The sequence below is a fragment of the Paramormyrops kingsleyae genome, chromosome 16, assembly GCF_048594095.1.
Source record: "Paramormyrops kingsleyae isolate MSU_618 chromosome 16, PKINGS_0.4, whole genome shotgun sequence".
NCBI lineage: Eukaryota > Metazoa > Chordata > Actinopteri > Osteoglossiformes > Mormyridae > Paramormyrops > Paramormyrops kingsleyae.
The window spans coordinates 8770533-8784730 of NC_132812.1; the positions used below are offsets into that span (position 1 = coordinate 8770533).

A 14198-nucleotide genomic window follows, 5' to 3' on the forward strand; every position below is an offset into this window, starting at 1 on the left:
GCTTTATTACAGCGTCGGTGTTGTGCCCTCTGTGCCGTGTGCGGGGGCTTTATTACAGGGTCAGTGTTGTACACTCTGCAGTTGGAAATGAGCTTTTTCTGTTTTATTAATGCCCTCAAGCTGTTGAATTGCGTATATATGTAATTAAAACCAGCTTCAGAGTATTAATGAGTGATTTTCGAAGGCCTTGTGTTTTTCAGGCCTTCTGATGCTGTGGAGATTGAATTAACGACTCCTGATTGACATTCCGAGTTTGTTTTCCAGGTTGCACACAAGTTTTAATGAGCACCATCCAATCTGTGATTTAATTGAAAATAAATGCATGATTAATTATCATATTTTAATATAATTGAAAACATTTTCTGGTAGATCTGAAGACAGGTGGAGGCAGTATTTTCAAGTGAAGGTGTTTGTAATTAGATATGATTGAATTTCCCTTTGTTTCCTTACATGACAGTAAAACAGTTTCAGTATAAAATGTTTTGTGTCAGCTTTACTATTGATCCCATCTCCATATCCCCATAAATGCAAAATTCAAATTCACTTAAGTATGAGTAGGGCTTGGCATCATTCAACATTTTTCGATACCAGTACCAAAACGATACCTTGATTTTGATACCAGTTCCTGAACAACACTTTTTTTTTCAGTATCTGTATCAGTTTTTAAATTAATTTAAAAACTAACACGAATACATTAAACAAGTTGTTTTGTTGGTTATTGTTTAGCTATTGGGGGCATCGATCGCAATCAGAACGGGACACAGCCTTTTATTAATATTTTACCAGGACTCTCAAGTTTCTTCAAATATTTGAAGTTAGATTACATCTGTTAGGGGCACAGTGTATGTCTCACGGTCAATGCATGACACGTAGAGCCCTGCCTACTGCATTCATGGGATCTTACTAAGCCACTTCCACCTTGTCTGCACTCTTTGTGCGCATCCATATAAAAACGTGCTTGCAGTGGGATCACATGCAACAAGTGCTATTTTCTGATTGGCTGGTAGGTAGCTATTAACTGTCTAACTCGATCAGGACTGCTATGAACTGGGCGGAAAACTCCACTTTGTATGCTTGCACCTTGTTCATTATTTCTATATAACGGGACATCTTGGTGGGCGTTATCCCTTCCTTCTGTGAGCATGTGAATTGCTTGAAATGCGTGTGTCTCACAGTCAATGCGTGAGACTTGAGTGCCCTGATTTTATTTATACAACCCATGACATGTTTATAATTCATAAATCAATCTGGCCAGTAGATCGATGTTTCATTTTCCACAGAATTAAAAAAAAAAAAATGATGTAATGTTATCCCACTAATAAGCACTGGTACATTTCACCGCCGGCACCGGCTGGAGATGCAGGCAAAAGGTATTCAGTCTTATTGAGGTACAAAAATAATACCATCTACTCTCTATTTTTTTCCTCTCAACCGCATAACTTCCATGTTAGCGCTGGTGCTTGTGGTCAAGCAATCAGCAAGCAATCACTGTAAGTGCCTCCACAGTAGTGCCTCCGTGGACCTGCAATCGTACTGAATTCCGATAATCTCGCTCACACACACCTATACACATACACACCAATTCTCACTCTCTCTGGGTGTTTCACGTGATATACGACATTGTCGTCAGCCATTCAGGCATAAATGAGGGGCATATTTTCTCCAAATTTTCTCCAAAAATGACTGGCCTCTGACTGGCCTCTGACTGGCCTCTGACATTTCACAAACACGTCACCAGCGATTTTAGATATTTAAAGAAGTGTGCTGCATGCTCACAGACGCTGAGATTTACTGTTTTGGTGTTGGAATTTGGCACCGAAATATATTCCATTTTTCAATCCTCCATAGGATTGGAGCATTTCATTCGGTACCACAAAAGTACTGAAGTTCGGTACCCAGCCCTAAGTATGAGTTTTTGTTCCCTCTGGGATTTTGATGCTCTAAATAATGCACATGTAATCTGATCACTGAGGATAAACAGCTTGCTGTAAATACATGTAATATTCCTGCCACGCACAGTTGACGGAGAATTTCCTCTTCGGCCTCGCATAAATAAGTGTGTGAAAGAGGCTTGCAGGATTGCGTCATCGTTATCGCTGATATGTTGCTTTTGATAGCGAATTGCAGCTGTAGAAACGGAAAAGCGTTAAACATGCCGGGGTTCGGATCCTCCGTGAGGTGACTGCGGCCGGAGCTGCCTGCCTGCCTGGTGACCTAAGGCTGTTCTGGGGGTGACGTTTTCCTCACTCGCGCCCCCACCTCCCCCCCGGCTCAGGTTCTTTGGGAGCAGGCGTCAGTGGGACTGTCGGGGGGCGTCGCACCTGGACGAGCTGCACCGACGCCTGGCTGAGGTCATGATCCGCCGGCTCAAAGCGCAGGTGCTCACCCAGCTTCCCCCCAAGATCCGGCAGCGCATCCCATTCGACCTTCCCAAAGATGGAGCCAAGGTACAAAACGCCCCCCAGTCCCCCAGCGCCCCACACCGTGATGGGGCTGCTTAATATAGACCTCATTGCTTCATTGCTGCGGCTTTGTCCGTTGCTAGGCAATACTGTCAGGATAACACTAATTATCATATCATATTGTACTTTTCAGATTTTCATTTTTTCCCCTCGTTCCCCACTTCCTGTTTTTACCCCCTGAAATGCAAATTTGATCATTTTCGCGGGGTGGGTGGCCACAGACTGCGAGAGCAATTCTTATCTTCATAGTAGTTCATTTTTATTCTTTGGTATTTTGTGATATTTGGAGACTAATTAGAATTAATGTTAAATTCAGTGTTAATAATACTTTCTGTTCTTTGTAATTGATTTAAAGCTATTCATTTGGAAAGGGAAAGTATATAATAAATTTTGCCTTTAATCATCATTAAAAAATTAGTTTGGTATTTATAAGGCCTCCCCTTGTAGACAAAAGAGCAGTTATTTGTCTGACATAACTACTGAACTGCTGTAGGTATGTAACACAGGCCACATCAGTCCATTGAGGATGTATGGCTAAATTTACAATTGGCATGTTGATGAACTGACGATGGCGTGAAGGATGCTGTTCCTCATTTCTTCCGGTTGTCTGAGGCGCGTGGCCCTAAACTCCAGCTGGCTGTGGTTTCATGTGCTCAGGTACCCTGGGAGGTACAGCTGTACAGAGTAGATCCGTGCTCCCAGTCTGGGTGGAGGATGCAGCCATTTTAGACCCCTCGCCCCCCACCACCATCACCATCATCTCCGCCTGCTTTTTCAGCCCCAATATGCTCCACACCATAAATCACACATTGTCGGTTCAGACGCACGCCTCTTTTTGCCTTTCTAACACCCTCACACACATGCATGCTCGCAAGCGTGTGTACAGTTAATTAACGACCTGTTAAAACTGTGAATATTCCATATGCTGCAGCTGATCCCGTTTAAAATTAGGTTGTCTATCATCAGGTTTCTTCTGTGTGAAGCTGCCATTTTTATTTAGCAGTCGCTTTATCCAAAGCAATGTTCAATAGAGAAAGCTGGGTCAGACAGTCCCTGGGATAATTGGGGTTAAGGGCCTCACCTAGGGGCCCAGTGGTGACATCCCTCTGCTGAACTGGGGGTTTGACATGACAGTCTTCCAATCACGGGCACATTGTCCTGATCCACATAACCACACGCGCCCTCATGATGTGTGAGATGGCACCTTCACACACAGCACACACTCTGCCCCAAGTCAGTGCTTGTTCTCTGCCGGCATTCCATGCCCTAATTCCCTTCCAGTCATTCCCGACTCCCCTAAATACTCCTTGCAGTTCACCTTGAGAGCGAACTATCCGCCTGTGATTTATTACGTTGGGACGGCGAGCTTCCATCTTCCCCCCCCCCCCGCTTGTCATCGGCGCTCTATAATTGGGAGGGCCATGTGACCGACCTAGCCCGCGTTGACGTTCCACAGTGCTAGAGGACTGCCGTCTTTGGGAATTCTCTTTTTCCTCTCCCTTTCTTGAGCATGGGATAAGTAGGCCAACATTCACAGTTTCATTAATTGTTCTGCCCTTTATAGCTTCAAAAAAAAGTGCCTCCTTCCCTCTCTCTCTCTCTCTCTCTCTCTCTCTCTCTCTCTCCCCCCCCATCTCTCAGGAAGCCAGCGCCAGCTTTGAGGAATGGCAGAAGCTGATGGGGGTGCTGGCCTCAGGGGCCCCACACAGTGAAAAAGACCCATTTGTGGAAGTCATGGGGCTCATCACACGCATGTACAAGCAAACAGCCATCGCCAAGGTTTGGACAGACTTCATCCAGCTCCCTGTCCACAGGGGCCTTCTGGAAGCTTCCAGTAGGGCGTCCGGATTACGCCCTTGGTCTCGAGACTGCTGCTAGAGGGCGCTGATGGTGGCGTGTCGGCTGCTGTGTTCTTCCATTCCCAATTACAGTGTTAGGCTTTTAAAAACATTATTTGTGTTTGTTTCATATTAATGATGTAGGAAGGTACAGACACATTCAGCAGCACTGAAGCTCCAAACTCCAAGGTCACCGATGAATGAGCCTCTCAGAAGCAGCGGAGACTAATTAGTAAGGAAGGCACTGGCAACAGTAATCAAAAGCAACAACTCTAAAGTGTAGCTCACTTAATTAATCTTGTTTTTTTTTTTTAGTTTACCTAAAAGTGACTTGAAGGAAAATAGCTGAAAGGCAGAATGCCAATTATTGGAAATGAGGGCGTCTTTGGCTCGTGGCTGAGAGTAAGATGAGGAGTGGAGGTGATGCTGTTCTGCACCTCCTCTGTCTCCTGCTGCCGGGAGCAGCTCGCCATGGCAACAGCAAAGTTTGAGATGTGGCTCCGACAGCCTCGCTCCTCGCTACAGGGGCAGCCTCCAGGGATGGCTCCTGTGGCAGGCCGTCAGTGCGGGCAGCGCCGGACAAACTCCCCCACACCTCATCCTGCTCAATCCCCCACAGAGGTTTTACACTATCTTCCCTGCTAACCTTAAGTTTCTTCAGCGCCACTTTTTGGGGTAAAGTGAGAGCAGGCTGCCTGTGTAATATGCGCCGTGGCGCCGCCCAGGTGTGACCTTAATTCGGGGACATTTGTTTGCATTTGTCAGCTCTTCAATGCGCAGCCACGCTGTACTGTGGGGTTATGAGGTGGTTCAGGGTACAATTAGATTGCAAAAGTGATGGACGCTGTCTGCATTGCGGGTCGCAGAGGCGTGCTGGTCCTCGTTCTTTTCTTCATGTCTGTTCCCACGTTTTATGGGGGACGACAAGCGTGGCTGGCCTGCGTTTAGATCAGTGCCATGTGATCAGCGGTGTGGGTGGGGGGTGGGCGTGTCTCGCTGCAGAAGACGTGCAGCTGTGTGGCGGATTGGTACAGGTGCCGGGAAAATGGGGCAGAGATGAACATGCGGCCACATGGCCCCAACCCCAAGGCTTTGTATCCAGGGCAGAACCACATGGTGATCTGTCCAAATACATGCGTGCGTCATTAATATCACTGTGCAAATATGGCTCCAGTGATATAGATTTAATGTTGTGCATAAAACCAAAGGTATGAAATTATGGCTGCAGAAAGGGGTGGCGATGGAGGCAGACAAAAATGGCGCAAATGAAGGGTCTATTTCTGAATGTGATGACAAAAATGCTGCGGCCCCTCTGTGAGTTACGGGGCCACAGGGCCCACCGCATGGCCGATACTGGTGTGGCTGCCAGCACCCACGGGGCACAGGGCCTCACTGTCCCTGATGCTGTTTCCTAGGCAGGTGCGGTGAAGGACTACATCAAGATGATGCTGGAGAACAAGGAGCTGAAGTTCCTGGTGTTTGCGCACCACCTGACGATGCTGCAGGCATGCACAGAGGCAGTCATCGAGGCCAAGGTAAGCGCACATCCCCCGCGATCGCCGGCGCTCCCTCGGAGCCGGGCCCCTGCAGTGATGGAGGTCTTGAAGGAGCACAGCTTCCCCTCATCTCCAGTTAGGAAATCTCCCTGGCTGTGTTCCAGGTGACTGGGAGCCTGTCAGGACTGTAACTCTCCGTTACTGTCTGGCGGGGATGCCGGTTTGTAATCAGCACCTCCCTTGGCTGGGTCCTGCTACAGCTGTACTATTGAAACTCCTGTGGTTGGGGGTCAGAGGTCACTTGCTGGGAAGCGACGCAGGCTCCTGACCCGTCAGAATCTCCAGATAGGGACCCGGCTCTGTAAATGGGCAGTGCTGGTGTGGTGTGGCATTGCAGGAGAGCGCCTCCAGGCCAGCCGCATGCAAACGTGTGTGTGGTGTGTGACCATTCCTCCAGCATGCCACTCACCTCCACAACCTTCCAGAAAGTTCCTTCCTGGGAACAGCCCAATATATCTCCTCCCAAACTTTCCAACTTTCCAGCACTTGTCTTGAGTCCTCGGGAAAGCCAGCCACCGGTCCTGGCACGCTGTCAGCTGTGATGGGGGGGACTAGGAGAGAAGTGTTATCTGGAGTGTATGCACTCACACTTCCTCGTGTGAATGTGCTGTAGCCTAAAATTCATCACGGCCAATTAACGGAATCTGGACTTAAAATAGAGGCCTGAAACATTCTAGTAGCTAACAGTCGGCTCCAGTTCGCTGGGCTCAGAAAAAACTGTCACCAGCAAACTTGATCGTAGCTGTCCAGTGTTACCAGTGTTATCCTCCTTGTACATTCTGTAAGTATGCAGCAGTGTCTGTACACATGCTCGCAATAAAGAGCGGGTCTTCAATGTGAGTCACATTGTAGGAATGTTTTTGTCAGTCGCAGACCAGTATACATCAGTGTCCAAAGCCAATAGCAGATCAGCACTCATCAAAATAGTAACCTTGTGACTGTTAAAAATGGGAAAAGTGTGATTTGCCGATGGGTGGTGAGAATCTGTTCCTGGGTAATTTCTTGCCCTGTCCCACCCCACCCCGCCCTTCTCCAACTTCCCAGGCGCGCTACATCCGCATTGACGGCAGCGTCCCATCCTCCGAGCGGATCCGCCTGGTGCACCAGTTCCAGAGCGACCCCGTCACCCGTGTGGCCATCTTGAGCATCCAGGCTGCTGGTCAGGTGTGACTGCATCCCGCTGGGCAGGTCGCGGCCATCGCCACACTGATACTGTCACTAAGGGCCGTGGCTGCGTTGGCCTGCATTAGTGGCCACTCTGTCCTTTCATGGCCTTCTAAGGAGCCGTGCTCTGGAAGTGGGAGAAAATTAGGGCCTCGGTCACATGGCCATGACACTACCACACGCGCCTTGTCACTGTAGATGTAAGTGTTAATCAGCCAGATTATACTGGGGGCTGTGTTCTGGTTGGCCTGCCATGTCAAGCTCTGACGCCCCCTGCAGGGCCTGACCTTCACAGCAGCCAGTCATGTCGTCTTCGCCGAGCTCTACTGGAACCCAGGCCATGTGAAGCAGGCAGAGGACCGAGCGCACCGCATCGGGCAGAGCCGCTCTGTGCACGTGCATTACCTCATCGCCAAGGGCACCTTTGACACCGTCATGTGGGCCATGTTGAACAGGAAGGTGAGCAGGCCGTGTCCTGGGGGCGAAACAGCACAGCAGGGCCCGCCAGGGTGTCCAACGCCCCCCGCCTCCTCTCTGCAGCTCCAAGCGCAGCAGCATGTGCCTGAGCTGCATGCACTGCTACATTATTGTTTTAGAAATCACACTTCAGTGGATTTAAGTCCATCGCTGACTGCTGCTGCTGACAAGTCTGATAGGAGGATCCCCCATGATCCGCAGGTTTGGTCTGTCCCCATAAACACTGTTCCTCGGTCTCTAATTTGTATGGTTATGATTTGGGTTTTTTTGCAGCCCTTGTTCTTTGGTGAGGGTGGGGCTGGGTACAGCGGGTGATGACCATTTTAGGGTTTAATGGATCAGGGATGCAGTGTTACATGGCCCCAGCAAGGCCACAACAAACATCCCAGCAGACAAAGTGGGAAGCCCCTTGTTTTTGAGTGGAAGCTTTTATGAAGCAAATAATGTGTGTGGCTGCATCCTGCAAGGTGCTGTGAGCTGCTCAGTGTGTGCGTGCGTACGTGTCTCCCTGACCACTGTCAATCAGTCACTACCAGTCAGCCAGCAGCTGACCCTGTGATTGACGATGGCACCCCGATGATGACAGTGCCACGATGATGAGGACCCTGTCACGAGTGCGCCCCGACAATGAGGGCCCTCCGATGCAAACCCCAGGACGACGGCGCCCCGAGGATGAGAACCCTGCGATAAGGGCACCCTGATGATACGGACCCTGTGATGAGAGCACCCCGATGATGAGGGCCCTCCGATGTGGGTGCCCCGACGAGGACCCTATAATGAGGACCCTGCGATGAGGGCACCCCAACAGTAAGGACCCTGTGATGGTGTCCCAACGAGGGCCTGGTCATGACTTCCCTGGGTCAATCTTTGAAATGGGATTGATAAGCCTCAGCAGTTTTTCTTATGTATTAAATGTAATATGCATAAGAAACAGACTGGGCTGTCAGATGAATCTTAAACCCTCTGTGCAGCAGCTGAATGCTGGGCAGATGGTGGTTTACCCAGCTCCCCCCGCCTGATCCAGAAACGGCTGTTCACTGGAGCCCACATGACGCAAACGGAGTGCTGCTCCGTTGTCTCTTTGAGGGTTTTCGGTGAAGCAGATCATGAAATTCTTTAAGTTTTTGAGTGTTTTTGTTGTATATCAGGTTCTGTTCATATTGCTGTATTGCATTGTTGTCTTAGCAGACATTCCTGTCAAAGCTGATGAAGAAAAAGACTGCCAGCGTTTACATTCCATCCCAGAGAACAAACTGATGTTTACTTAGGCTCTCTGGTCTTAAGGCTAATTCTTCAGTTGCTTAGTTACCTGACATTACTAATTATTATTTGGGTAAAACAATCTATTGTAATTTGAACCTGCATTCTGTTGGTTGTAAGTCCACCTCCTTAAACATTGCACCACCTGCTGGTCACAGGAAACCATAACAGGTAGCACCTTAAATGGGAGGAAGGAGTACCTCAATGCGGAAGTCGGGGACAAGGAAAAGTGGGAGTTCCTGAATTTTGCCAGTATGTGGACGCCCAGCGGTGCCGTGGAGGGGGTCCCTACCAATCACAAAGACGAAGGCGTGTTCTTCTCACATGTAAGTTGGGCTCCATCAAACCGATTGGGAACGTGTGCTAAAGTGATTAAAACCTGCTGCAGATTCGCCGTTGGGACCCTGCACAGCATCTATCCATGTTCACTGAGCTGCATGTCCATGTCCTCTTCCCCTTCCTGCGATTCATTGTTGGACGAATTAGCGTTCTTCTGGAAGCTGTTCCATAATGTATTTTAAGTGTTATTCTCTGCCTTTTAAAATAACTGCTGTAGAATGACTGACAAGTTAATAACAAAATGACTGACCGCTATAGGCATAATTTCATGTTCGTTTAAAGGCTCCAAATGAAAGGTAATTACTGTAAAGGCAGTACATGGGACTCCATTTAAATCAATTCTTCACAATGAGCTGCACATGGAGGCCAGATGCTCTGAGAATATAAGTGGCTTGGATGACTTAAAGAGGTATTGTATAAGGATCAAATATGGAAAAAACGCTGTAGATCCTTAAGGAGTTCTGCGGAAGTTGTGTGCGTGTCATAAGGTGAAATGTGTCACACCCCCCCCCCGGCGCTTTCATGCTGTTAATGGTGGAGACCTGGAGCCTGGACCTGTAGGAAGATGGAGTCTCTTGCTCTGTTTAAAGGTCACCCCGGTGTCTATAATGTAAGTGAAATGGAGGGGGGGGGGGTTTAAACATCTGTCTGCCGCACTGCGCTGTGTCTCAGACACTGACGAGTCTGCTTGTGAAGTCGCCTCAGCACAGACCAATCAGGGCTAACATCCCCAGGGCCTGGGTGTCTGCTTGTCCATAGGCTGGTGTCTGTTTCTCTTTGTCTGTCTGTCTGCCTCCTTGTGTGATCCTGATAAGTTAAGATTATTCACCTATCGCTCTCTTTCCGGTCACACAGCTCGAGAAGGACCGCCAGCATGACATCCGTTCATTTTTCTCGCCAAGCTCCGCTAAGGAGAAGAGGCGGAGGAAGCCCTCGGGGGAACAGGCCGAGCCAGACGCTTGCACTGACACTTCCGACGAGGAATTTGCTCCCCAGTGTAAGAGGCTGCGGCGGATTCGCTGGCCCTCGTCGCTGCCCAGTGGCCCTTGCTGGCCGTCCACAGGGCCCCCCCAGGCTGCCCCCACAAGTCACAGCGGGGAGTGGAACTGCAGCTCCTGCACATATGCCAACAGCGACCTCCTCCCTTACTGCGAGATGTGTGAGGCGTCACGCCCCTGCACAGGCAAGTGGGAAACCCCCGATAAACGCCAAGCTTCTCTGCTCTTATTCAAACCCTGTGCTGCAAAGCTCTTTGATTGGTTTGATGGAGTCATGTGACAGCTTGGCTCATTAGGGACTTAACAAATATGGATAGTAACAATATTTAAGGCTTCTTCGGGCTCCTCACGGTTCAGCAGTGAGCTTCCCCTCCCCACTGTAGTGAGAGAGTGTGCTTTTCATTCCGCGTGGCACTTTGTGCAGGTCCGATCCCATCACCTCCCACAGCACCTCTCCCGGGGGCGTGGTCTGGCCCAGCCGCTACAAAGTGTCCCGGATACCCAAGTTTTCTTCGACGGAATGTTCCGGTGTCCCTGTGGCAGTTTGGACATGGCGTATCACTGTGGCGACGGCACGGCCGCGTCCCGCTTTACCTTCCGTGCGGGAGCGGAGGCGCTTAGTGGGCGTCGCCCGTGGTGATGATAAATATCCGGAGCCCAGTTCCCAGCTCTCCTGTCACTTTGCCGGGCCTGTCATGCCTCCTAATAGGGCTTGGAGAGAATGCCGGCGGTCGCTAACACCCCCTCCCCCCCCAACAAGCCTGCAGCCCGTCAGCACGGAGATGCTCTCCCAGCCGTCAGCTCGCGGCGGGAGGCTGCACATCAGCACGCGCTCGCCTCTCAGAATAACCCCCGGCTGCCTGCACATCGGCGCCACCTGTCATCGAGCCCCCTGCCTCCCCGGAGACAAGGGCCCCCTGTGGGGAGTGTGGGCCCCGGTCGCGGCGTATGCGTTGCATGGTGGGGGTGGAGAAGCATTGCGATGCGGTCTGTGCTGTGGGATGCTGGCCGTTCATTGGCCCCTGGGACGATCCTCCTGCCAACCCCCCCCCCTTATGATATAAATGTGTAGCCCAGCCTTAAGTTTTATGTGAAAAAGGGTTTGCCAGCCTGCACCTGCCTCCATAGATGCTGTTCCTGTTAGCGCTGTAGCTAAAGCTCATCCCCTCTCTCAATGCTCCTCAGGGCTACAGTGTCACCCAGCAGAGGAGCACACAAAAAACCCCACATCCTGAAATGTTGTGGAGTCTAGTGACCTTTCAGTTTGAATGGGCCATCACTGCTTTGCCTTTAACAGAAGATTCTTATGCTTTTTGCTAAGATGGTGTGAGTCACCTTCCAGGGTCTCAGCCGCCCCTTTTCCCTGCTCCCTCCCTGGTGGAGCTGCTCTCTGGCCGTTCACACGGGCCGCAGTGTGTGGGGCTTCAGTGTGGCAGTGCTGAGAAGGTCACCTGTAGGAGGCCCAGTGAAGGGGCTACTGCTATGTTGACCATGATTTGTACACAGAGCAGCATGGAGCCCCTGGAAGTCGGTTGGTGCTGAGCTCTGCACCGCTTGCTGTCCGTGTGCCTGGGCTGTGGGCTGGGTGTCGTGTCCCCCCGGTACGCATCACCATGCCTGACTCAGGCTCTTCATCATTTCCTGGCTTATGTGGGCTGCTTTTCTTTGTTGTACCGGAGCTAAATCATTTTTATCTGTTTTTTTTTTTCCCCCCCCAATTTGTTTTGCTTTGGGTAGGATTCTGAGTAAGTCACATTGGCTTGACTTCACATCTCCCAAAGGTCCAAAAATGTTTTTTCTAGGTACTTGCTAGCTACATAACAGTGACCATCAGTTAATGACATGGCCTGGTTTGCTGTGGTAAAACTCATCCAGGGAACGCAGAGTCGTCGAAATGGGTGACTAAGAAGGGGGGGACATTGGGTGACATTTCAGAGAGTCGATGGGAAGCTGGGCGTCAGAGAGCCTTAGGCCTAGCACTGCGGATCAGCAAATTCATTACAGCTTTATGAAGGCCTGGAAGGTGTAACCTGTACTACCCCTGGAGTGCAGTGTGGGGCGCTGGTGAGCCCCTTTTACCTGTGTGGGTGCCATGTGTGTCTCGTTGAGCGATGGAGGACAGTGTTGTCGAGCTGTTTCCTGCTGAGGCGTTTAACTTCCCTGTGGATTGTAAATGTGATTCATTGTTCCTTTTGTGGACATACCCTGTGGTCTGTGTGCCATCCATTAATGCAGAATGAGGTTCACAGTCTCCATACTCCCATTAGCTGCTCTTCCTTGTCTAGAATTTTTAAGTTGTCTGTCGCTGTCGAGCTCCTGTGAGTGTAACGGGCCTCTTCTGTGTCGTGATCTCAGCCATGCCCGTGCCAAAAGGAACTCGACGACCCTGCCTCGCTCGTTCTGCCGTGGATGGAGGGGACCCACGTCTGTCTCCTGGGGCCTCCAACACCGATGGGGAACCAGAACAGCAGGATGAGGGGCACACGGGTGGAGAGCCAGAGCACGAGGACGTGGACCTGGAGCCCGAGGAGGAGGAGACGCCCCACCCGTATGGGCAGGCAGGCTGTCGCTCACCTCAGCTGGCAGACGGTACCAGTGTGTGTGTAATGCGCATGTTCTATGTTTGCACACCTAGCAGTAGACTGCCATCCCAACCAGTGTATATACCCTAGGCCTGGTCCTCCTTAGGATAGGATGTGCCCATCCATACTCGTGCATTAGGATGGCGTGAGCTTGGGGTCTCTCGGCTCGCGGTTGGTTGCTATGCTGATCCTGCTGATCTTGCTGATCCCTGAGGATCTTCATGGGGGTGTGGAACCTCGCTGACCGCGCCAAGCTTCTGCGACGCAGCCGCCGGCGTGAGCGTGTCGGGCGTGACCTTTCACCCCGTGGGCCACACACGTGTCAGCCGAACCTGGCGCCAAGCAGCTGAGCGGCAGGTCACGCTGTGGCAGGTGTTATGGGGCCAGGAGAGGGGGCGGGATCCAGCCACAGAGTGGCGTTATAGTTCGCCCCTCGGCCTGTCTGCTTGATCCTATTGTCGCTGAAAATGGCAGAGGGTCGTGCGAGGTGACGCCGAGAGCGAAGCGGGGCAAGACCCGTGGGGGGTATCCGAATTCCGGCAGCTTCTTTTCAATATTTATAGGCTGCGCTTGGAGCGAGGTAGTCAAGCGCCGTCTGCTGCACAGTGTGCTGCCCCGTGTCCCATGCAGGGATGAGGCTGGGGGTGTGGAGGTGCACACGCCCCCACCAGCAGAACCTGCGGTCAGGTTACTCCACCTGGTAATGTAAGCGAGCCGTGGTGGCAGCAGTGGCTGCAAAGCTTCGAGGACAAAAAGAAGCCCCAGATGGATGGGTTATAAACGCAGCAGGAACGGGGAGTGTCCTTCGGTGACTCTGCGCTGGGGGGGGAGGCTCAGGAACAGGATATCGCGTTAGTGACCAGCGCACACAAGCGCTGCTGCCAAGGTCAGTCAGGCCGGCTGGGAGGGGCTCCGAGACCCTGGTGCGGGAGCAGAACGAGGCCCCAGTCCAATTAACACCTTCAGCGCCGGGCTGGCACTGGCTTCTTGGCCCCCCCAAAGCGCGCCACACACACTCGAGACCCTCTGCAGTGAGAAGCCCTTTTAACGGTGCTTAATGGTGCTGCGTGTTTTCTGTAGTAACGCCAGTGGCCTGTATTTACCCCCCATCCCTCCCCCTGAAGGTATACACGTAGCACGGTGCACGTGGGCCGGGGGTCCCTCATGGCACATGTCCCAGCCCCCCCCCCACTCGTGCAGCAGAGGTCACAGTGGCACTTTCGCAGTGTCCCTGTGAGGTTGGGCGAGCCTTGCTTCCTTTGGATGGCTGGACAGACACCACTGTACAGGACCTGTATAAACTGGCAGGTTTTACGCCTCTGCAGGAACTCAAGGTTATACAGTTATGCAGATATTTTTTTTCTTTTTAAAAGGGATCATTTTTTGAGTTGAATGTTTTTTCCCCTCTCCCTCTCTTTGAAGGTTATATCTAATATATGTAAAAACTGAGACTTATTTTAAATGGTATGTTATAAATATCAGGCCTTGATCTGATTGGCCTCATGCTGTCTATTGAAGGTAC

General features: G+C 51.0%; 1 protein-coding gene across 6 annotated transcripts in view; it reads left to right on the plus strand.

Annotated features, from left to right (window-relative positions):
* zranb3 (zinc finger, RAN-binding domain containing 3) overlaps window positions 1–14198 on the plus strand; it is a 34071-nt gene that overhangs the window by 15276 nt on the left and 4597 nt on the right. For all 6 annotated transcript variants that reach the window (XM_023821621.2, XM_023821620.2, XM_023821619.2 and 3 more), the window contains exons 7-14: window positions 2276–2447; window positions 4104–4241; window positions 5716–5835; window positions 6901–7020; window positions 7300–7479; window positions 8916–9083; window positions 9952–10279; window positions 12450–12683. In XM_023821621.2, the coding sequence (XP_023677389.2) occupies window positions 2276–2447; window positions 4104–4241; window positions 5716–5835; window positions 6901–7020; window positions 7300–7479; window positions 8916–9083; window positions 9952–10279; window positions 12450–12683 (1460 nt within the window). The remainder of the gene's footprint in view (window positions 1–2275; window positions 2448–4103; window positions 4242–5715; window positions 5836–6900; window positions 7021–7299; window positions 7480–8915; window positions 9084–9951; window positions 10280–12449; window positions 12684–14198) is intronic.